The 25006-nt window shown below is 47.0% G+C and overlaps 1 protein-coding gene across 1 annotated transcript in view; it reads left to right on the top strand.

The window, feature by feature from the left end:
• The window catches only part of NR2E1 (nuclear receptor subfamily 2 group E member 1), an 88132-nt gene extending 65769 nt beyond the window's left edge, over positions 1-22363 (top strand). Inside the window, exons 6-9 of the mRNA XM_069606552.1 lie at positions 13736-13832; positions 14224-14373; positions 16400-16505; positions 21171-22363. Coding sequence (XP_069462653.1) covers positions 13736-13832; positions 14224-14373; positions 16400-16505; positions 21171-21333 — 516 coding nt within the window. The 3' untranslated portion in view covers positions 21334-22363. The remainder of the gene's footprint in view (positions 1-13735; positions 13833-14223; positions 14374-16399; positions 16506-21170) is intronic.
• The last annotated feature ends 2643 nt before the right edge of the window (positions 22364-25006 follow it).

Below are 25006 nucleotides of genomic sequence, written 5' to 3'. Positions count from 1 at the left end.
GGCAATTAAATTAATAGAAGCATATTTTATTAGTATCAAAAATTACAATAGAATAAAAATAATGTACACAATAACATCATAAAATGTATATGAGCATAAACAGTTCTAAAAGCTGACCTTTTGTGCACTGTTACGCATAGAAATGGCCATATTTGTGTCTAAGGCAGTGCTCAAAGGTCAGTATGTAAGTGTTAACATAAGGTGCTTAGTGCCAGACACCTCCAGGACCACCTCAGGTTCTGCAAGCAACTGAAGACTTTTCTCTTCTCCTCCTCCTTTCCTCTCCCGCTCCCGTACTAACCATCCCCTCTATCACTGAGATTGGCAGCCTGGTCCCTCAAGAGTCCAGTAGGGTCCTAGCCTTCTGCCCATTCGTCCCCAGCAACCCTCCCCCCGCACGTCCCTCTGGAGCCATGCCCGCCTGTCTGGTGGTTGCCTCTGCTCTGCACTTACATTTGGGCAGTAGACCTCCCTTGCCTGGGATGTCTCTGCCCATGCACTTACTTGTTGCCTCCCCAACAGGCACCTCTGGCTCTTCCTCCCCTAGGGTTTCCCTAATAGCACTTCTTACCCCCGCCCCCTTTGTCTCTCACTGCACTTCCATGCTCTGAATGTCACAAGGCCTAGTAGTACCGCTTTCCTTTCTATTTACTCATTGTCATTTTCATTGTCTATTTGCTCCCTTGTTCCCTTCTCCTATGTCTTGCGGCTCTTTGAAACACTGTTTCGCTGTATAAGCGCCTTATAAATATCTAATAAGATACAAATAAAAATACTACTCCTCTTTTGGTAGAGCGAGAGGACTGGCCAGTCAAACGGGCCAAACAAAATTCCCTCGTGGTGGATGGGGAAGAGGTTCCAAGTCCATCCAAGCATAGTGGGGCATTACTTCAGATGCATGAGCGCTGGAAATAGTAGCTCAGTACTGCCTTTGCTTTTTAAGAAGGCCTTGGGATCATCCGCCTGGGAGCCACTTGTTCAAAGTTCTGGATCCGTTCCTTTTGCAGGAAATGTGAAGCCTGCTAGAGAAAGGTGCTATAGAAACAGTACCTGTGGTGAAGAGGAACAATTGGTGATACTCTCCCTATTTCCTAATCCCCAAGAAGGACGGAGGATTGAGACCTATCTTGGACTTGAGATGCTTGAACAAGTTCCTCACAAAGGACAAGTTCAAGATGGTAACTCTTTTGCAGATCCTTCAGGCCCTCCAGCTTCAGCATTGGGTGGTGTCATTGGACCTTCAGATGCTTACTTTCATGTTCCGATCCATCACAAGCACAGAAAGTACCTGAGGTTTGTCATTTGCGGTTCTAATGATCAATTTTGAGTTCTGCCTTTGGGCTGAACTCCGCCCAAGGGTTTTCACCAAGTTGATGGCGGTGGTGGCAGCAATTCTCAGGAGAGGGGGGATTCACCACTACCCCAACCTAGACGATTGGCTGATCAGGGCCTGTTCTCCTGAACAGGTCTTGGAACATCTCAGCATAATATGCCTAAATTTCAAGAAGTCCCACATGCTACTATCTCAAAGGCTCCAGTTCATCTGAGCAGTCCTGGATCCATCCTTGGGAAAGGTATTGCCACCCGAGGTGAGGGCTAAACCCATTCTGCATATGATCACAAAATTCCAGAGTGGCCAGCATTTTCCAGCCTTGAATTTTCTGAGGTTGCTAGGTCTCATGGCATCCTGCATTTTCCTGGTGCCAGAGGCTCACCTGAGAATGAGACCTATCTAATGGGCACTCAAAACTCAGAGGTCTCAGTTCTTGGGCAAGATGTCAGATCGGCTTCAGGCTACGAGCAGGGTCACACAGGATCTCCTGTGGTGGGTGTCATGACCCTTGCCCCTGGCCCTCACTGGCAAGTCAGCCTTCCAGTTAGGTCCAGGTCAAAGGCATTAAGACCTCATCCAAGACTCTCTTGGAGTCAGTCTTGGCGCCAGGCTCATAACCATCATGAAGACCAACATTAGAATGAGACTATTTACTTGGTACTATTTAACTTGGGGGGTTCAGCAAACATGGAACCACACACATAGCTCAGTTACAAGGAACTGAGTTATGCGGTCTAGTCTTTTGGGTGTGGCAGGCCTGGGACTACTTTACCTGGACTACTTTGGGTGCGGCAGGCCTGGGACTATTTTACCTGGACTACTTTACCTGAGACTATTTAAACCACACCCAAACAGCAGAACATGCTTTGCGTTATTCTGCTATGGGCAGTGTAACGCTCACCATGTCCAGTTCTTTGATGCCAGCTTACCTGAAACCATGGACCTGCAGAGAGAGAAAGAACACTACAAAACCTACCTGGAATAGTATCCTGTCTTCAATCCATCACTGACTTCATTTCCACTCACCTGAAGGTACGAACTCCATCATCCGGCACCACATGCATCCTGGAATACCATAACCTGGAAAGAGGAGAAAGAAAGACATCATTAGTAAGCGTTTACCACGTTTCCTCCTGAATGAAGAAAGCCACACAATTCTTACCTGGGTAGTCATCTCCTGGTCAGTATCATTGCTGGAACATTACGGCGCTCGGCAAGGAACATCGCAACCTGCAAGGAGAGAAAAGACACAGGTTAGCAATATAAAAGGCGAAACAGCGCCGCGCATCACGCATTACTCACCAAACAGCATCACGCACACCGTGCTTTCGCCTACCGGCCCATGCTCATCTTCAAACTGCATGACAGCACCAAAATACCTTTCCATACCTAAAAGGAAATAAGCAAGACATTATTATTCGAACTAAGAGGAACATAAGAACTGCATATAAAGACTGTAAAGCAGCAAACCTACAGAGTCGCAGCAGGCCTGCATTCCCACAGGGGGGCTTGCACCAGTGAAGTGACCTGGTCGCTGCTCACCCCCACATCTATGCGCCCCTGCCACGAGGAGCAGGGTGGAGAATCCACCTTTTACAATATTAAGGGAGGTGGGAAAACATAAAGACAATCTGGTATTGAATTCAGCTCTCCTATATTGCAGATCCATCTTTAACCAGAGGCATTACAAAGGGACCGGGAGAGGGTTCGAGAGTGCAAATCATCCAACCAGGGCTGGGTGGCGTCCCCGTGGATACCAGGTGAGCGTAACAGTGGGCCTGCAAGGACAGCATTCTGAAGGGAGAACCTTTTTTGCACCCATTGCCGGAGATAATAGTAGTTATGGACACCTCACTCACGGTTTAGGGAGCACAGGCCAATGATCTGACAGTCAGCAGTCATTGGTCTTTAGAGTCCAAACTACACATCAACCTTTTGGAGCTGAGGGCGATCAGACTAGCGCTGAAGGCCTTTCTGTCCTCTATACGCGGAAAGAATGTCCTGATAATGACTGACAATACAGTGGCCCTCTACTCTCAACAAGAGAGTAGGTGTAGGGTCACTCCCACTGTGCAGAAAGGCAATGCAGCTCTGGTTCATGGCAATTCAAGAAGGAATCTGCCTAGCAGCAGTTTTCCTGGCCGGGGAGCAGAACACAGCAGCGGACGCTCTGAGCAGGCAGACCACAGTCTCCCACGAGTGGGAACTAGCTCAGGATGTCCTTCAAGAGATCTTTGCGCTTTGGGGGACCCCTGAAGTGGATGTGTTAGCGACCTGTGTCAACAGAAAGTGAAAACTGTTCTGCTCCAGAATTTCCCTCCAAGAGCAGTCTTTCTTATTACATCTGTCAAATCTGGGGCTCCAGATTGGAACCATCAAGGGATACTTGGCGGTGCTTTCAATCTATAGGAGCACGTCGGAAGAAACCTCATATTCCAAGATGCCATTGAGTATCCAGTTTCTTAAAAAGCTCACAAATGTGTTCCCTCCTACCCCCTTTCTGGTCCCAGTTTGGGATTTGAATCTTGTGCTAAAATGTCTTATGTGTGCTCCATTTGAGTCGCTTCACTGATGTCCATTGAGACTGATGACTTTTAAAACCATCTTATTAGTCACTTTGACATCCGCCCGCAGGGTGAGGGAGTTACAGGCCTTGTCCAGTAAACCACTGTTTACAACTCGTTATAAGGACAAAGTTGTTCTAAGGTTTAATCCTACATTTCTTCCGGAGATTGTATCTGATTTAACATCTCTCATAAGATTGCTTTGCCAACATTCTATCCACCTCAAGATGACCAACTCTGTATGGAGTACACCGGACACAAATTGGGTCTGGCGGTCACAAAGCAAACATTACCCAGATGTATAACCCTATGCATTACAGAATGCCACAGGCTTGCAGAAAAAGGATTCCCCAGAAGGCCTGAGGGCTCACTCCACAAGGGGCATGGCTACATCTTCTGCCTTGAAAAGAGGGGTGCTGATAAATGACATTTGTGCAACAGCCACCTAGTCTACCATTCATATCTTCACAAAACACTACTGCCTGGATTCGTCTTTAGGCCAGGAAGCAGGATTTGGAAAGGCGTTTTTGCATTCTGTCCATGACAAAACTTGAGAAAGAAATTCATAATTCATAAAAATTCATACTCTCGCCTCAAAACCTGACACTGCTTTAGGAGTCTATCTATCTAAAGATGAGGAATATGTGGAAGGACACAATCCACTTGAAGAACAAGTTACTTCCACCTGGTAACATTCTTTCGACTTGATGTGCCTCCCACATATTTTTCATCGACCCTCCCAGCCTACCCCGCAGTAGAATTTTTGTGAATTACACCTTACTCTCCTTCTTTGTCTGATACGGTCTTGGATATGCTTATGTCGGTAATACTGTGGGAAGAAGGTGCAAAAACAGACTGAAACTAACGGTGATGCGCGTGTTATATATACCCATGATGAGGTCGACCTCGAGACAGAGGCCTCGAGGGACATTGAGTCGACCGCATTGACGCACAGTGCTCTCTGCCGAAAAAAAACATTCCGAAGCAGCTGACGCTGAAAGGGTTGAAATCTAAAGATGCGGAATACATGTTAGGAACATCCAGTTGAAAGAACATTACCAGGGGTCAGTAACTTGTTCTTCTATACTGACCCAATAGGGGCAATTATATTCAGTGGCTTGGAGATGGACTACCTGATATATTTGAGATGCTAAGACGTACATTTGCATATTCGGGCAATGTAAGCTTGCTGAAGTTATTCTTGCCTATATTTTGTTCTTATTGAGCCATGATTTGGCTCCTCCCCATTTAAAAGAGCTGATGCCCTTGTCAACGTTGCCCACCACGATTAATTGAGGGCAATGGGAAGTATGGTAAAAATGTAATTAAGTTTGGGTGCTTTATGCAAAACAAAAGAGATGATGGCTGGAAGGTTAAGAATTAATCTTAACCTCTGGCGTTGCTCTTCGCCTGCAAAGCCATTACAAAAGGGTAAAAACCTTATAATATGATATGATAAGCCTGTACACAAGTGTTTCTAGGCACAATAAGACAAGGAGGGGGGACAGGAGTACAAAACGGTGATCTTCCTAGGCCTTGTATCATCCAGATGGATGGGGGAGGGTAGAGGAGCTGGGGGTGGGGGGAAGGGAGAAGTGCAGGTAACCCAATAAGTGCTGTCAGAGGGTGGCTCATAAGTGCAGAGAGACAAGGGACTGTAGGGCTGCAGATACAGGCACTTACGTGCTGGGGAGCCTGGAGGCAGTGCAAGGGCAACTGGACATGGAGGAGCCTGGGCCCGAGGTCCAGTGGGTGGCCAGGTGACCTGTGTGCGGAGCAGTCAGGGGCATCAGCAAGGGATAGGAAGAGAGAAAGCAGAAGTGAAAAGGAAGATCTTGCTTCCGGAACCGGAGATGGTTCTGCACAAGTTTGAGAGAGGCGGAGAGGTGGTTCCAGAGGGAGGCCCCAGCTGGGGAAAGAGATCTACCCCCCGCTCTCTGCTTGGAGAAGCGTCTGACACTCAGAGAGTTGGAGGTGGATAAGCGGAGGGCTCGAGAAGGAAGGTCTTTAGGAAGAGAACGTTGGAGGGAGTGTGGTCCCAGGCCCCAGAAATCCTTGTGGACAATGCAAAGGGTCTTGAACTTGATCCTTGCAGCCACAGGGAGCCCGTGGAGGGATTTCAGAGCTGGAGAGATACAATCCCTGGGCTTGGGGCCAAGACAAGTGTTGCAGTCCTATTCTGGATAATTTGTAAAGGGCGAAGAGTAGAGACAGGCAGATTTAGAAAGAGGCTGTTGCAATAGTCCAACCTAGAGACGACGTGGGCACTGAAGACAGTGAGCTTCTGGGGAAAAGTGAGCAAAGGCAGAATACCTCTGAGCAGGTGCAGCTGATAGTGTGACTTCTTAGAGCCGTCAGATGTGAGGAGATAAGGCGAGGGTGGAGTCGAAGATGACACCAAGGTTCTTAGCCTCACGGGAAGGAGCAGGAAGAGGGCCCAGAGTGGGCGGCCAGAGAGAGGAAAGGAAGGAGCTGGTGTTTTGAAGAGGAGGATCTCAGTGTTACTGGCATTAAGGCAGAGATCATTGTCGGCACACCATTCCTGAATTGCGGCCAGACAGAGAAGGAGCAGAGGTGTCTGAGGGGAGCCTGAAGGAGAGCCACATAACACTGAATGTTAGAGCAGGATGTAGCGATGCGGTGGGCAAGAGGTGCCAGGTAGTGGTTGAACAACCAGGGTGAAAGGTTAGACCCCTGGGAAACATCACATGTAGAGAGAGAGAGATAGAAGAGTGGAAATACCCAAGTTGGACCTGGGAGGGTCGGTCAGTCAGAAAGGAGGTCAACCAGACCAGGGCCGGACCACTGATACTCAGGTTGTCGCAGACGCAATTGAGCAGGATGCTGTGGTTGACCGTGCCGAAAGCAGAGGATAGATCCAGGAGAATGAGGACAGAAGGAAGGTTAGAGTCAAGATTAGAGAGCAAGTTTTCATGGGTGTTCAGGAGAGCAATTTCTGTGCTCCTGGCAGTTCTGTCCAGATTGGTGGTCGTGGAGCCAACCAACAGATTCAGTATGCAGATTAAGCGGGGAGATGGCCAGCTTTTCCAGGAGTTTGCCCATGAAAAGAGTGATGGAGATTGGGCGATAGTTAGCCGGAGAGGAAGGATCGGCAGAGGTCTTCTTTAGAAGAGGCTCAAAAGGGAGTGCTTAAGGGAAGAGGGGAAGGTTCCAGTGGCAAAAGAGTGATTGCAGAAATTGCCCATGGCTGGAGCAAGTTGTATATATGGTCCTTGATGGTTCTGATGAGCAGGGGAGAACCTGCTTTGATGAGACTTTCATAGATTGGACTTGTCTAGAAACATCGTCCGGGGTGAACAGGGGAAAGGAGGAGGAGAAATGTCAGAAGAGGGGTCAAGGGTTGTAGAGGAGGAGGAAGATGAGGTAGAGGAAGAGAGAGTGGACAGGATGTCCTGAGTTTTAGTGGTGAAATGAGAAGCCATGGCCAAGCAGAGGGCTTGGGAGGGAACAGTAGAGGTAGAGACTGCAACAGGATTGGCCAGCTCCTTGCAGATTTTAAACATTTCAGCCGAGTTGTTAGATGCTGCAGGGATGAGAGCAGGGGAGTTGCTAGGTCTGGAAAAGACCCGGGGCAACGCTGATGTCGGTACTGTTGGGACTGGGGGCTAGCTAGTCTTTTGGCTGTAGCTCCTGAGATTCTATCCGGGGCTACACCAAAATATCAGGGGCTATATCCCCCTTAGCCCCCCCCCCTAGCAACGCCCCTGGACAAGAGCTTGGATGTAGGCTCTCTTCTTAGAGAGAACAGAGAGTCTGTACTGCCTTTGGAGCAGGCGGTAGGCCAGTTTGCCAGGGGGTGCGCCTGATGCCCTTTCCTTCCTCACAGCCACCCTACAGTTGCTTTTAATGGTGGCGAGGTCGGAATCATGCCAAGAGTTGCACTTGGATGTGGGCTTCAAATGGATCCTCGTGACAGGAGCAAGGACGTCAAGAGTGTTGGAGATAGAGAGATGAAGCTTAGAGAGAGCTGTGTAAGAGTGTGAGTCAGCCGAAGGTGTAGGAGGACAAGCAAAAGTAGCGAGTAAAGCCTCAACTGACATAAGCTTCATGGGCTGGTTGACCGGGAAGGTGGGTGTCAGTGCTGGAGTCGGCTTGACCTGAGGGGTAGAGGGAGAGCGAGAGAGAGAGAGGTTAGAGGAAAGAAGAAAGTGGTCGCTACAAGAGAGAGGAGTGATGAGAGGGTAAGAGAGGGGGGGGTCTGAAGAGATCAGAACATCCAGGGTGTGCCCTGCAGTGTGAGTCAGGCCAGAGGGAAGAATAGGGAGAGAGACAGAGTCACAGAGGTTGCGAAAGAGCCCCGGAGAGGGGCTAGTAGCATCCAGGTGGATGTTCAGGTCTCCAAGAAGGAGAAGTTGAGAGGTAGAGGCAAGGAGAGAGGAGGAGAGGTCAGGCACTCAGAGAGGAAGAGGGTGACCTGGGCAGGCGGCCTGTAGATAGTGGCCACAGTGAGAGAGAGGCCTGGAGAGATAGACGGCCTGCAGACCAGGCATTCAAAGGAGAAGTGCTGTGTTGAAATGACAGAGCAGGGATTCACTCTGGGAAAATCAGGGCTACACCCCCTCCGAGATGGTTGGTTCTGGGTTCGGAGAGGATCTCGTACCTATCAGGAAGGAGGAGACCGAGTACATCCAAATCAAGCTCTTCCAGGAGACGGCAGATGTCAGAGGAATGTTTGACAGCAGAGTGAGTGTTGAGAGTAGCGATGTGGAACAGGTTGCCACCTTTGAAAGTGTTCCGTGGAGTGGTAAAGGCCAGAGGTACGCCCTGCACACATTTTGGAGGTGCCCAGGAATGGGCAGGGGAGGAAGGAAGAGATGGCAGAGTAGTCGGAGAGGAAGAAGAGAGAGCCAGAGAGGTGGCACAGGAAGGAGGTAACAGGGTGGCCAAGGAAGCAGCAGAGGGTGCCGGAGAAGCGGCGGAAGAAGGAGGTGGCAGAGGAGCCAGAGAGGGATAAGTAGGGATAGCAGGAGAAGAAAGTAAGTTGACAAGGTGCCGGAAGTGTCTGTCAAAAAGGAGGAGACTGGCCTGAGGACCCTGGACCAAGACGGTGTCATTTAAGTAAACATTAATGATGGTCTTAGATGAGTGCAAAGGGGCCAGGAGGGCCTCCAACTCGGTGCCACCATTAAAGAGAGAAGAGAAAAAAGGAGAGAGACCAGAGACCATATGGGGGGTGCATAGGTCTGGAGAGGGAACAACAAAGAGGGTGTCGGTAAGGGTCTGTCTGGAGGAAGCACTGGTGCAGGTATCAGCAATAGGGAGGCATGGGTTGGAGACCAGGATGTCCCTTTTGAGCTTCTTGTCATACTTAGTGAGAGGGATAGGATAGTCGATAGAATAGCAGTTAGAGAAAATAGGGGGGACCAAGAGCACCATAGAGGGTGCAGGCGGAAAGAGGGGGAAGCCCAAGCAGGAGGTGGGGGGTAACACTGGGGGCAGACAGGAGGGAGGCACAAGGGGGGACACAACAGGGAGGCTTGGTCAGGCTGGCATGCAAATCAGGTTTGCCCCCCCCCCAAAGGGGGCAGTCCAGCCTGAACCTCTTGGTCACATACTTGCTGCACAAGATCACAAGCATCCCCAAACATGTTTCAGCCTCGTTGGGCCTCATCAGTGAGTACTAACTTGGGTCTCTAAGCCCAGCAGGCACAAGACCCACTTCTGGGCATACGTGTGCCACTCGGGGTGACTTACGCAAAACAAGAGGTGATGACTGGAAGCTCTTTGGGCAGGTTGTTCCAAGATCGAGTAGCCTGAACAGGAAAAGATCTTCCCAAGCCTCTAGACCGGTTACTTCTAGGAACCATCATACAGATGCCCTTACTAGATCTAGTGGTTCTCTTGGGAGTGTGGGCTTTTATACAAGTTTTTAGATAAACTGGGGCATGTCCATAATGACACTTCTGGACAATGGTGAGTGCCTTAAAACGGGTCCTGGCTTCAACTGGAAGCCAATGAAGGCTCTTTCTGTGTGCCGAAACTGGTGTGTGTCTGCACACTTTTTTCACGATACCGACAGCATTGTTTTGTAGCATATGAGGGCATCCTAAACCACCCTTAGTGGGACCAAGATGTAATGCACTGCAGTAGTCTATCCTAGGCACAATCAATGGTCTCACCAGGGTAGTACAGTTGGTTTCTGAGACGTCGTTTTTTTTTTATTGCAATAGTCTATGGTATAGGTTTTTATGAACCACGTTTAGAATGCGATCATCTGAGCTCATTGGTGCTTCGAAGATGACTCCCAATGTTTTAACCTTAGCAACAGCTTGAATGGAATGATTATCTATAATGAAACCCGAATAGCAGTTTCCAAGTTTCCCTTGGGCCTGAGGTGAGCCAAAAAAAAGCAGTTCGGTTTTGCTGCATTGAGACTCATTCCGTTATTAGCCATCCAAGTCTGAATGGCATTTTATATCAAGGACACCCTCCTCTACATCGATTTAAAATAACGGGAAAATATAATACTGTACTGAGATAAATCAAACCAAAAAGGGCACCTTTGTGATGCCTCGTGCCTAATTTATTTCTTATTTGGTGGTAATTCATCCAGTGATTTTCAACTGAAGCTACAGGAGTTCAATGGAAACACCCTTTCTCTATGGGAAAATGAATGGCAGTTGGCCCAAGTCTGCTTTTTTTCACTTAATAACTTTTGAACTGTTTAGCGAATTTTCCCAAAATAATTCCAGTTTGGAGGAGCAAAGGTTATTTGCAATATAATTTTGGGAAAAGATTTTGGGGCTGGTTCATGGAATTATTTGCGACGAAAAACGGGGATTTGTGCGCCTTTCTGCCCGCAAATCCCTGTTTAACAAATGGGGATTTGCAGGCAGAATGGCGCAGAAATCCCCGTTTTTCGGCGCAAATAATTCCGTGAATCAGCCCATTTATCTTAACTATAGGGCTTCGATGCAAACTTTTATGATCTTGTGATCACCTCCTCAGGCTGAGATGGAATGAAAGATTCAAAAATGTTTACAACTTAGCCAGACCATTCTGTCTGTGTGCCTGAATTGTCGTTTCATTAAGGTATTCACTTCAGATGTTAAATCCACCACACATTGCAATCTTTAAGGTCTGAATTGCACACTCTACTGGGGCGGGGGTGAGAGAAAAACACACCCTGGAATTACGAGGGGATGGTGTAGTGTCCATCACAATAAGGGCAGTCCTGAATATGTCAGGATGGTCCCTTTGCCAGATGTTTGATTGCACATTCATCCACATAATGCACTTGTCTCTAGAAGGCTGATCATCTATTAGGCCTTTAATTTGTGTAGTCAAGTGTGGCAATGTGGGGTTCAAAAAGCATTTTCACATATTGTTTTGCTCTACACCGAAAAAGGAAATGGCAGAGTCTGGCATGAGATGAGAGCACTCGCTGGACTCTGGGAAGCTTGTGGGGTGTGATAGGTAGGATATGGAGGGAGTCCAGCAACAAACCTTTGCCTCAGAACAACTTGTGAGGCTGGTGCAGTGTCAGCCAAATTCTGGTGAAGGGCCTTGTAGGAATTGATGTGAGGTGTCGGAGATGTCATAGCCCCCGCATCTGTAAGGGTGGAAAGAGTGGGCCAGTTAATTAGAATGGGAGCCCATGAAGCCACGTCTTTTCAAGTACCCTGTCAGTGTATTTAAAATCTTAATTCATTGAATTCATAGGCCTTCCTGGCTTTGCCAGCCATGAAATTATCTTTGAATAACAATGTTAACATCATCAAGGGTATGATTTAGCTCCAAGAAATGTTAACTAATTTGGCTGTACTATATCTGTTTATTGATACTTTGCCAGTCGGGATGCATGTTCCTATGTAGGTTTTGTCTGTTTGCACCCACACAGTAGCCCCCTAGCCATTTCATGCACACATTCAAGTACACAACATTGTTGAATGCACATGTAAATCACCCTAGAACATTGCAATCCTGCCCCGTGTGAGGTAGCATGATTGTTAATGAACTTCAGGTATGCAGACAGAGTAGGCATCTTTTGTTTTGGAAAGGCATGGTTCCATTTTCTGTGCTATTTGCAGTCATTTGCTTCTTACCATAAATTCTCTGAGATTGGCCGATTGGCGGAAAGCAAGGTGGGTCATCTCAGGGAAAACGTTTTTCATTCATCTTGTTGCAGAGTGGGTTGTAGGTCCTGAGCAATCTTGTGGAGGGCGTCCAACTTTGGATTGTACGTGACTACTAGTTGCACCAGGGTTTGGGTCTCTTTTGCTCTGTATTGCTGGAGGTTGCTCCTGGGGATCATTGTTGCCCTAGGCATCTGGCTGTCCACAATTTTGTGGCTGAATCCATAGTTTATCTGATCTCAAACTGTGTATATTTTTTTCCCGGTCTCTTGTGTCTGAGCTGGTATCTTAGTTCTTGGCTGAATATTGTGGCATGCTTTGTGTGCACTGGGTGGAAACTGTCACTCTTCAAATAGCTGTCCCGATCAGTTGGTTTGTGGTATTCTATTGCACGTAGCTGGTTATCTTTTATTGTTATGTTGGTGTTGAGGAAATATCCCCTAATTTCTACACAAAGGCATCAGAGTCAGAAAATGTTAAAATGAACTACTTTCAGATAGACACTCGGCTGTTCCCTGACCTATTTCAGCCAAGAGACAAAGTGACACTTTTAATGTGCTGCTCATTGGGCTCATACTTTGGGCCTCATTAGGAGTTTTGAGGTAACGCAAAAACATGCTGTATTTGCAATTTGACAGTTTTAGCACCGACCTCATTACAGCTATGGAGGTGTTGATCTCTGGCATTATTCTAAGTGAATACCACAGCAATAAAAAATACCACAGTATTGCAAGATAGTATTCAGCCTTGAAAGTCCAAATTTTGCTATTACAAATATATTGGGAACTATCTAAAATGAATGATTTCAAGTGGTATTTCTGGAAGACCTCTGGTGGCATTCGTGCGTGGACATAGCCTCTCCATGTATATGCTTTGGCTCAGAATCTAAGACCAAGCACACACATACAGACTCAAAATACTTTTTCTAAATTATTTTGATTAAAGAAGCCCAAGGTGCATTAATGAGTTACTTCTCCAAGTATGATACAGAAGGCAACCATTTGTTAGAGAAAGAAGCCACCAACTACCTCGTTGAACTGACATTGTGGTTTGTCAGTTTCATGATGGTTCCAGGTGATTGTCATTTTGCAATGGCCAAAATACATATTGAATGCATCTATTTTCATAATCATTTCAGTCCAGTGTGTATCTGGCACCAACCTTGCTCCAAATCTTGGCGCCGCAAGAACGGATACGGAAGTATAAGAGAGCACCTCTTCTTGTTCCATGTAGAAAAGATCCCAAAAGACATCCCAATCACCACTAATGTGCCTACACATCTAGATGCATATGCGGGGCTACAGGATTTTCCTCTAATACATTGTGCTCCAAATGCAGGATATTTGGAGTGTGCCTTGGTTTTGTTCACTTCCAAAGCAGACATACCCGAAAAGTTCTTAGAATGGAAATGGCACCACTTTTCTGGAGCCACTCAGTTTTCGCGTCCGTGCCCATTCTCGGATGTTTTTGTTTTATTAACGATCGCTGAGGGACTGGAAGCCGACGCTTTAATTAGAATGCATCACAAGCAACAAAGCTGTTGAGTGTCATCTTAATAGTTCTTTGTGTGGTTGACCCACTCTTCTCTCCAATGTAATCACTGACAGAAATAGAGTAAGAAGCAAAATGTTCAGGATCTAAAACAACAATTAAATGGAGAAGATCTGCCGCAGTATTCATAATAATGGACGTGCACAGGCTCATGTTGGCTATAAATCTGTAATTGATCTATTTTCTGACAGCTGATGCTTTTGGAAGATGCTTGGAGGGAGCTGTTTGTTCTGGGCATCGCACAATGGGCCATTCCAGTTGACGCTAACACTCTACTCGCTGTATCGGGTAAGAATTGCTCAATTTGATGATTTTGTTCTAGGAATTACCATTAAAATACATTACAGGGAAGAAAGAACAACACGCGAAGAATAACAAATCCCCTCCAAACAATGGAGTATACCTGTCATTTATAGATACACATTTATATGCAAATAATGTTGTCTTGTTGTATTCATGACTGCTTGCATTATGATTCAAATGCAAATTGCTGTGTTTGTTACCATCCCAAGCAAAGATTTGATATTAGCTGTCATAAAACACTGCCAGGCGACCTGGAGTCTGATATCCCAGAGTGACAGTTTAATAGACACTGAACCCCAAGGACCTTGTCAGGGGGTAGTGCTTCAACTGTGACCTGGGTTCATCTTTTAACCTGCGCTTCATACTTGTGTCTTAGGCATGAATAGCGACAACACAGACTCGCAGAAACTGAACAAGATCCTTTCAGAAATCCAAGCACTGCAAGAGGTTGTGGCCAGATTTCGGCAGCTTCGGCTAGATGCCACGGAATTTGCCTGCCTCAAGTGCATTGTCACCTTTAAAGCTGGTAAGAAGCTCAGGCCTTTGTGTGCGATCTGCTGCTGTTCGGTGTGTGGGAGATGTGGGCCAGCAAACCATCACTAAATGGGGTTGTGAATTAAGGACAGGGCGAGGATTCCCAGTTGGCAATGCACAGCCTTTTCTGAATCCTGTGGTGACGTGTGCCCTTTTGACGAGTTAATCTTGTAACGACTTTAAACAAAAAACCTCAAACCCTAACTCTCCCTAATATTAACCCTGATCCTTATCCGCCCATCCCTTTCTTCCACATTTTACATGTTTTCCCTTCATCACTATCTCTGACCGGTTCCATGTAATAATGTCCCGGAGACATTGTTACATTGAACATGTGGGGTACACCCCTGCAACCCCTGATATTTGTTTGGATTTTTTTTTACAAGGGGAGCAGGGGACATCCCCGCAACCCGCCCCATACATAATGTCACCATATATAATGTTGCCAATGGCTTTTCCCAGTGACATTATGTATGGGGACACTATGTATGGGGGACATTATTACCTGATACCCTCTGACCATAATCCTAACCCTACAGCTCACACTATGCCACCTTCCTCTGCCTTTAAAAAAAAAAGTGTATATTTTCTTTTACTTTCTGCTTACTAAAGGCGTAATTCTAGCTTTTTGTCGAAGTGTTTGTCAAACTGGCATTTTCTTTATTTTAAAAAGTGATCATAGTGATGACACTAGTGTGGCACTGTGGAGCTCATTTTATATTAAATCATAATTTGTTGTTGGGTACCTAGTATGTTTTCTCACAGGCGTATCCAGGTCCCTGCTGCACATTTTTGTAATTTGGTCATTTGCAAATGAGTAAACGCTGGCTACCATGCGAGCATGACAGGCAGCATTAATTGTAAACGCTGCTTGACATGTGAGCTTGGTAGGTAGTGTTTAATTGTACATGCTGTCTGCCATGCCCAAAGTCAGCAGACTCCATAGGTGTTCCCCGGCATTTGTGCCAGCGTGAAAATGCATGATGGCGTACATGCCCAGGATGTAATTTGTATGACGGGGAGGAAGGGAGGCGACAGAAACGCAGGTTGCGTCCTGCCCCTCCTCTCCACCATACAAATGAATGCAAATGAGCCATACTGTAAGGAAAATGCGCAAAAGGCTTTTACGCATTTTCTTTACAGTACGGCTCATTAAAAATTAACCCCCTGTGCCTTTTCAAATCACAAGAAAACAACAAGCATTTATTTTCACAAGCAGGATAACTTGTAATGTGTGGTTTTGCAAGCACAAAGGGACATACTGCACATTACGCACTCGCAAATAACATACAATTCAAAAGAAGTGTTTTTCAAATGCGCCAGTATAAATTAGATGTGAGTAATTCATGCATGTATGAAGGAATGCATACATTATGTGCATGTCATCTGTTACCTGATCTGCCTATGTGTCTGTTTCCAGTTGAGTGTCAGGGTGGGGGCGTTGGGGGAGGTGAATGAAAATGCTGCCGACCACCCACACAGTCGTAAACTGCATGAGTATTCACAACCATGCCTGTGCATGGTCTGGGCACACGTATGTATCCGTGTACTTAACGTGCGCATACACAATGTGGTCATTAGTAGTGCTGCACGTGTACAACAGTGACCCAAATGGTGTTGGTTTTCTCAGCATGTGTTTCGTCAGGCCCCGAAAAAGCAAAATCCAAAGTTAGTACACCGAAAGTCATTTTTTATCCCCACCCACGCCACGCATCATGTAGGTATTGCATCCCGCATGCACACATAGTTACTGATGTAGGTGTAAATGCACAATCATTGTGAAGTCCAACTCCATGCAAACATTACTCATGGCGGCATAATTTACGCACATGTGCCACATGAGTCTTTATGACCTTAATGGAAAAGCGTAATTTGCACTGGCACATGTGGGTGGAGTATATTGGCACATTGACCTGTGTACAATCATATCGTTGTGAACTGGCCACTGGGCCCTAAGAGTTATTGTGTGAAAAAATACAGTTGCCAGGTTACTTAACGGGAATGAATGTGTCTTTTAGTGCCAACACACAGCGGGGCGGACCTGAGAAGTTTTCGGAATGCTGCTGCGATTGCAGCTCTGCAAGACGAAGCACAACTTACCCTCAACAGTTACATCCACAGCAGGTGAGCAACACGGATTCTGCCTGGGTTTCCAGTGCATGCCTTTACAATACCAGCATCTCTGAGGTTGGTTTCTTATAGATCAGCCTTTTTCTTTATTACCAGTAATCATTCTCGGTTCTTAGATAATCCAAGGGTTACTTTTCTTGGAAGCGGTCATATTTTTTGAGGTGGCGTCTTTGAATAGTCACAGAGACGCAGCTTTTTTTGGAGAGAATCTGTCTTCCGAAATTTGGAGAGGCATTGCTTTCAGCAGCCATGTTGTTTTGTTCTGTCACTCTGCAAACTTCAAATGAACACGCCGACACCCTAAACAAGCATTGGAAATGCTAACAGTTTTGGCGTTTTTAATGTTGTTCTTTGCATTATGCATTTATAGTCATCAGGGTGCAAGGAGGAGCGTGCAAAGTTTTAAAGGAGGATGCGACAAGGGGCACGGGTGTGCAAGAGAATGAGAAGGAAGGAGAATAGAGCAAGGGAGGACATGATTAAGAGCAGTGATAGAAGTGTATCAAAAAAGTAGGTGAACTGTGACTCTGGCAGGGGACAGAGTATGAAGGTAAGTAGCAAAGTGCAACACGTTTTTCCAGGGTTGTAGTTATGCTGGTGGACATCCAATTGAGTTGAAGCAGATTTGCGATTACCTGTAACCGATATGCGTGCTAAAATGGCTATGTGTGATGTAACTTCGCAAAGAACAGTTCTGGAATGGTGAAAATGGTTACAGAAAGTAGTGGAGCTGTTAACAGTAACAAATAAAAGTAGTGGAGCACCGTCCCCGACTGTTCCCACTCACTTTGACCACCGATGAGAGAGGATGCCATCATTGATGAGCAAGAGGAAATATGAGTGACAACGTTTGAGAGTGAGAGGGTAAGAAATAAAGCAAGTGGGATAATGGGGTAGAGTGTAGGGGTAGGGTGGCGGTAGAGAGGGAGTGGGGTTAGGGCAGAGGTGTGGGGTAGAGAGAATGGGGGTAGTTGGGGTAGGGTGGGGGTAGAGAGAGAGTGAGGTTTGGGGGATGGGAGTGAGTGGGTGGTGGTAGGGTGTGAGTAGAGAGTGGTGGTAAGATGGGTGGCAATAGAGAGTGGTGGTGGGTGGGGGTAGAGAGGGTGGTGGTAGGGTGGGTGAGGGTAGAGAGAGTGGTGGTTGGGTTGGTGGGGGACCTCTCAAATGTGGTCATTAAAAGGGTTTCCAAGTATACAAGCTGCTTAGATCATCATTACTCTTGCCTGGGAGTCTGTTTTGGAGCGCATTCCCTTCTGTTTCACACCCCTTCTCTCCCCGCTGGCTCAAGTGTTCCCCAGTCCTGATCTATGAATGCACTGATGTTCACATTGTTGGCTTGCAACCAGAAAAATACCCTCCCTGCTCCTCAGTCTTGTGAGCTTGCCTTACATTGGCATAACGTGCTTCTACAGGCAGTAAAGAGTGTCATAACCTTATGGTAACAGTCAAAGCATAACAATAACATAAAAACAGACTTTCACTACATAAAGGAGGACAGAGATCTGGCGCTTCTCTCTCTGCCTACCCTTGTTGGTCTTACATTAATTTTGTACTTTCTTATCTGGCCCCAAAAACACACTGCAATGTGCCTTTGAAGCAATACATTTTACAATGAAGCTCTCCAACTGTGTTTACTTGTCAGATTGTGGGCCCGATTCATGGAATTATTTGCGTGGAATGTCTCTGCGAGCGGTCAATGGCCTTGCGCAAGACAAAACGCAGAGTGTGGGCGAGGCCTGCGCAGAGGGTGGAGTAGGGGGCGGAACTCGGAAAATGAGGAAGAACAAGGGGGAAAGTGGGTGTTAACGAGGGACGGGCCGTAGGCAGTCCATAGCACACTCTCAAATGCGCAAAACAAAGCGTATTCATGGATGTGACCGTGCAACCTCTTGCCTGCAAAATGCCCACACAAATCTCTCCATCTCTCCGTCACCCATAGGCAGGCATAAGAACACTTGTGCATAGGAATGGCAAAACCTTTAAAATGCCAACCAGCCATTTTGGATTTATCATCCCTCTCCTGCACTGCCCCAGGCTCCTCACATCGTCCCTCATATCGTCCCTCTAGCACAGAAAGATTATGTAAGGTGTGCCTGGGCTTAGCAGGTGTTTTACTTGAAGGTGGACAGAGGAAAAGAATTATTGAATGTGCTGCCATCCCCCTGCAGGAGCTCTGTGCTCGCACTGCGGGGAAGTGAATGCTGTATCTGCAACAGACGTGCTGCATTAGTACCACAGAAGAGTGTGCTATGGCATTGATGTCTGTGTGAGTGCTTACTACCTGTAATGAAGAATTGTATTTCCTTTGCTATAATCTTTGTGTTGCAGTGTTTGTAAACATCCCTACTGCATGAATAAACAAAGAGCTCCCCTTTAGGAATAGTCAGAGGCATCTATTACCAGTTCCATATTGTTTCAGATTCTCAGAGTTGGGAACTGTTATCCTTGCAGAGGCAGCGTCCTTAATTGGCCTTGTGTGACTGTCCTCTGCCTTGAGATGGGGTACTAAGTGATGGTGACCAGGGGATACTCCCCATACTACTCGCTAGTCCGCAGGCACCCTACCAACTAGGTCATACCACTAGATGTCCCCAGAACTAGTGAGGGGATTTCTTCACGGCTGGTTATCATGATATGCATCAGGGAATCTGAGGTAGAAGGGTGTCAAGCATGCAACTTGGGTAGAGAATCTGGGGGTAACACATTTTAAATCTCAGGCCTTTCGACAAAAGATATTACCCATATACCTGAATGAAAAGTGCCCAGCGAAGATGCCTCTTTAGGACATTGCCTGTCCTTTGTGACCATTTAAATGACTGTGCCAGTACTCCTGCAGCCTTTGCCCTTTGTCTTTTGCACTCCATTATGGCTGCCTTATTGTCCATCAGACAGTGCTTCCTGGCTTGGCCTGCTCCCCCTCCCCATTGGTTGTTCATGGCTTGTTTAAGCCAATCACTGCAACCGGGAGGCGGGAGCCGGCCCATTCAAACAAGGCCCTCAACGAAGGCCCCTGTCTGCTGCCTGTCCGCTTCAGGTATGCTTCCACCCCCCTCTGGTCCCCTGTGATGCCACTGTGTGCCCCCACCCGCTCTGGTCCCCTGTGATGTCGCTGTGTGCCCCCAACCCCCTCTGGTTCCCTGTGATGTCGCTGTATGCCCCCACCCCCCTCTGGTCCCCTGTGATGTCGCTTTGTGCCCCCACCCCCTTATGGTCCCCCGTGTTGTTGCTGTGTGCCCCCACCACCCTCTGGTCCCCAGTGATGTCACTATGTTCCCCCCACCCCTCTCTGGTCCCCCGTGATGTTGCTGTTTCCCCCCCACCCCTCTCTGGACCTCTGTGATGTCGCTGCTTGCTCCCACCCTCCTCTGGTCCCCTGTGATGTGGCTGTGTGCCTTTCACCCCCCTCTGGACCCCTGTGATGTTGTCGTGTGCCCCCACCCCCATCTCGTCCCCTGTGTTGTCGCTGTGTGCCCCCACCAACCTCTGGTCCCCAGTGATGTCACTATGTGCCCCCCACACCTCTCTGGTCCCCCGTGATGTTGCTGTGTGCCCCCCAACCCCCTCTGGTCCCCTGTGATGTCGCTGCTTGCCCCCACCCTCCTGTGGTCCCCTGTGATGTGGCTGTGTGCCTTTCACCCCCTCTGCACCCCTGTGATGTCGTTGTGTGCCCCCCACCCCCTCTGGTCCCCTGTGATGTCGCTGTGTGCCCCGCTTCTTGCCCCCGTGCATGCCCCCCCCTCTTGCCTTCCCTGTTCTCTTCTTCCTCCTCCCCCTCCCCTTTTTCCTTTCTTCCATTCCCGCTCCTCCCATTCATTGCAGGAGTTGTCTTGATTCACAAAGGGTTCACCATCAATGACTTTTGCCAATGCTTGGATTTCACTTTTGAACACACAGACTCTGGGTGCTCCACCCCTCAACTCTCATGTTGGACCTCCCCTGGATCTCGCACTCAGGTTGGCCCTAAATCATGCTGTGCATATTGTCACCATGAATCCTTGCCTACATTTTCTGTTCCCTTGCAACGTTGTGTGTTTTACTGACCCCTGCCACTGTTTTTCGCTCTGCCTCTCTGCTATTTTCACTGTTCTTATTCTGTTCTCTTCTCCTCTCCCCCATCCTCTCTCTCTCTCTCCTCCCCCTCCCTTACTTTTTTCTATGCACTTACTCTATCAGAATTGTCCCTGGACCTAGTATGACAGTAAACAAATGTTTGTCTCCCCCCCTTACTGTTTATTCCCCCCCCCTCCCTCTCCAGCACTATCTGAAATGTCGTCAGGCCTAGTACGATTTTCGCTTGTTTTGTTCCTCTCCCTCCTTCTCCTCCCCTCTCCCTCACCTCGTGTAATTCTCCAGCTGTACCGGAAATATCACCAGGCCTAATACTGTAGTCACCTGTCTGTTCCCATTTCCTTCCTATCTGTGGCTTAGCACTTAAAATGTCGCTAGGCCGAGTACAATAGTTATTTCACATTCTTGTTGTTCATGGCCTGTAAGAATGTTTTGTATTTTCCCTGGTTCCCTCCCTTGTCGTGTAGCGCTTTGAAACACATTGTGTATAGGCGCTATATAAATAAACAATCATATCATATGTATTGTTTTTCCCTAATGGCAGGAATCTGAAACATAATAATTAAATTATTCAATTTTCTGTCTCCCAAGGTACCCCACACAGCCATGTCGTTTCGGAAAGCTCTTATTGCTTTTGCCAGCTCTGCGTTCCATTAGCCCATCAACCATAGAAGAAGTGTTCTTCAAGAAGACCATTGGCAATGTGCCAATCACAAGACTCCTTTCAGACATGTACAAATCCAGTGACATATAATCAACCTCACCGTTCAATCCTATGTGAGGATGGACATTTGGAAGAACGGTGCCTATGGGAATGGAGCCACTATCAGCGCAATCTGTGACCATCTTGGAGGTTGGAATGTTATCCTTTCTAGCAGGGATATATTTACAGAACTCAGTGGTGTTCACTGCTTTGGACAAGATGATTTTGCCACAAGAGAGAGGTCATTTTCACTTCGGAAGGTCCATAGGAGGTGCATTTATTACTTGATGTGCTTTTCCTTCATTCAGTTAATGATACTGATTGACCCAAAAGACACAAAAAGGTGCTTTGGACATTTTTTGATCAACATTTGTAATAATCGTTTTGATTTTTGGCAAACACAAAATCAAAATAGCTGCCACTAATGCCCTCTGCTGCTATGTTGAAAGTAGCATTTGGAGACTTTTTTAAAGACAGCTTGTAACCATTCAATTTGTTGTTCGTGATTTTTGTCAGTAAAACTAGCACTTTGGTCAGCATTTCAAAGATAGATCTCCTTAAAAAAAGGCAACATGAATCCCTCAAAGGAAAGGTAATAATACAACCAAATCGACTGAAAGGACTGCATTCAGTGAGTGGTATGCTGCCCACTGGACTAGTGCTGAAACCAAAGGCCAGAGGGTCCCATCCTTCAGCCATCGAGATGTGAAAAAAGTGATGCCAGACTCCTCACAAACTTCCCAATGTACATTGAAGGGAGAAAAGCCGACAGACTACAGACAGACAGGCTAATAAATGCCAAACCATCGGTTTTACATGGAATCCTTGATCACAAAAAACCTTAATACCTGCTTCTTTATTACTGGAATGTACTTAAGGAACACGTAGTCACAAACCTTTACAATAGCTGCTGTAAGGTTTGGTTTCGTTTTAGGTACTAGCTCAGAAGAAGAAACAAATCAGCACTTGGCCTATCGCAACATGAGTAAATATTTTCTTGTATACAGTGAATTAACGAAGTTGTGAATTTAAGAGTCGTACTCATCGTCTTTACACAGAATAAAAGTATATATTGCATTTTAAGTCAAATGTTCCTGTGGTTTGTGGTTCCTGTATTTTGCACACACCATCTTAATAAAGAGTTAAATTAACTTCTTTGAAAACATAAACGGATGGTTGCGATGGAGTAACTGCTGAACCCATATGCATGCAAATTATTGGCCGACCCCATACCCTCACCCAGAATAATTTGGCTCACACAGTGTTTGTCAAGTATGGGCAATAAAAGGCCGTAGGTTTTTATTGTACAGATATGGTTATGGAGATAACAATAATCACATATCATAATAGTAACATACTTTTGAGCACCGAGTCCTGGGGTTACTCCCCCTGGCCCGTGCCCGCCTTCTCATGTCCCATGATTTGTTGTGGTCACTGTACAGTGCCTTGTACCTCTTTTCCTTTGTTCTTCTCCCTTGTTTGTAGGGTGGGAGGGTTCTGTGGTAAAGAAGCAAAGGTTGGAAGGCACTGAGTAAACAGTGCACCTCCTGTTTGTTTGGGTCCCCGTTCAGGGCTACAAACTGACTGTGTTTTCTCAGAGCATGCTGCTCTCATTTATAAGGGAAGCCCTGGGTCTTTGATATGTATAGTAGTGGGGGCTGCTGTGGTCGAGCCCCCGGCCGGATAGTCGACTGTCTGGCCCCCTGTGGGGGCAGGTCTTTGAACCTGGGCACTGCCTGACTGTTGGTTTCCTTAGGTGCTTAGCAGCTTGGTGCCTGGAGAAAAGGGTGAGGTGATTGTTCACATCTCGCCCTTCCTCAGCTTTGTGTTGCATAGACTGTGTGGCTCTCTAGCTCGGGGGAGGAGAGGAGCAGACGGGGGGCGAAGCTGGGATGCCCCTCTCCTGGCCTGCTGATGGTAACAGCAGTTACCTTGCCTTGCTTTGGGCGGCCCTTCAGCATTGCCCATAACTGCTGAACCGATATGCATGCATAATTATTGGTCGACCCCATACCCTCACCCAGAATAATTTGGCTCACAGTGTTTGTCAAGTGTTGGCAATAAAAGGGCGTAGGTTTTTATTGTACAGATATGGTTATGGAGATAACAATAATCACATATCATAATAGTAACATACCTTTGGGCACCGGGTCCTGGGGTTACCCCCTCTGGCCTGTGCCGCCACACGTGGGCAGGTTGGCGACTGACCGCGTTTCCCCGAAAGTATCTCCTAGTGACCCCCCCTGGAGGCTAGAGTTGCTGTAATTTCTTGAAAGAAATGTTCCATGCCCTGGTTAGATAAATGGGTGCTGTCTTTGAGAAAAAGGTCCGGGTCACCCAGTGTAATGAGCGGGTGCTTTATGAAGCCCAGTCCTCTCGCTGTACAGAATTTCTCTAGCCCCCTGTTGAATTTTCTTCTGGGAATGTCTATAGATTTGAAGCAGTTGGCCCCTTGCCATTTCCTTCTGGCTAGAATGGCCAAGAAGTTTATTTCTGTTTCCCTCCAATTGTGTGAAATGCCTGCTAGGGAGGAGCAAATGTCTTCGAATAAATTTCTCCTTCCAATGTCAACCAGATCATTGCCACCTAGGTGTATGACCAGAAATTCTGGCGGGTCTCTGTATGTGACCAGCACAGCTAGTGTTTCGTGGATATCGGCCCATCGTAGGCCTCTGTATCCCCACCACAAAGCAATGGTGTTTCTGAAGGTTGCCTTTCTTTGGTCTCCTATGCCCATCGGCCCGTCCTGAAGATAAATGAGTGGCCAACTATCCATGCTGATTGGAGAGAGGTTCTCCCTTCGCCTGTTATTACTGAAGGGAGGGTGGGAGAAAGAAAAATGGGGGCGGATGGCTATATCAGCTGTGGTCTGATATATCTTTTGTAGCAATCAGACTTCCATCCCCTTATGTTTTTTAGTTGTTTGGGTGCTAGGCCTCCTTGCCATGCTGAGGTGGCGGCACCTATTCTGAAGGAGTGGGTGCCAATGCCCTTGGGGTCCTACCTTGCTTTGCTGATTGCTTTCATCAGCACCCCTTTGAATTGGTAACGGCTTAGTGCCGAGGCGTCCTTGTGGATTAGAAACCTCCCCCCTACCTTGGGCCTTTGTGCGTAATAAAGGTTGGTAATACATACTGGGCAGTTTGTTACCTCATCAATACAGCAAATGTTAATGGTTCTTTTGGCCCCAGTTTTTTGACTGTTGGATTTCTATGTTGACGCTGTCTTGTCTGACCCTGATCTCCATAACGCCTAAACCGTTTGTGGCCTTGGTGCTGGAGGCGATGAGCTCTCCCACCCGGAAAGCCCCGAAGTAGGCCAGAAAAAATGCTTTTTTGAATAATATGATCTCATATGGGTGCCAGCATATGGCTTCTAACTGGTCAGCTATTTTTACCAGTTTGCTGAAATCAAGAGGGAGGCGGGTGTCTACCTGGGGCCCTTCCACTCTGGCCCATCCTTTCACAGCGTAGGAAATGAGGGTGTTCTGAGTGGGATCTGAGTCACCCCGTATTTATAAAAATATGAGATTGCTAGGTGTCTTTTTGCCCAGTCTCTCTTAAAGCCCCGCTCATGCGCCGATTTTAAGAATGTTTCTATGTCTTTAATCAGTATTAACTCGACATGGTTTAACTCTGTGGCTCTAAATACTGTTTGCAAACACTTACTGTACTGAGCTGCTGTAGTGCTTGCTAGGGCTTTCTCTGCCATCTCTATTAAGAAA

Source organism: Ambystoma mexicanum, chromosome 4p (genome assembly GCF_040938575.1).
Source record: "Ambystoma mexicanum isolate Mex_15411 chromosome 4p, UKY_AmexF1_1, whole genome shotgun sequence".
Classification (NCBI taxonomy): Eukaryota; Metazoa; Chordata; class Amphibia; order Caudata; family Ambystomatidae; genus Ambystoma; species Ambystoma mexicanum.
Note: the sequence above shows the minus strand (reverse complement) of the source record. Positions and strands in the feature narration are given on the sequence as shown.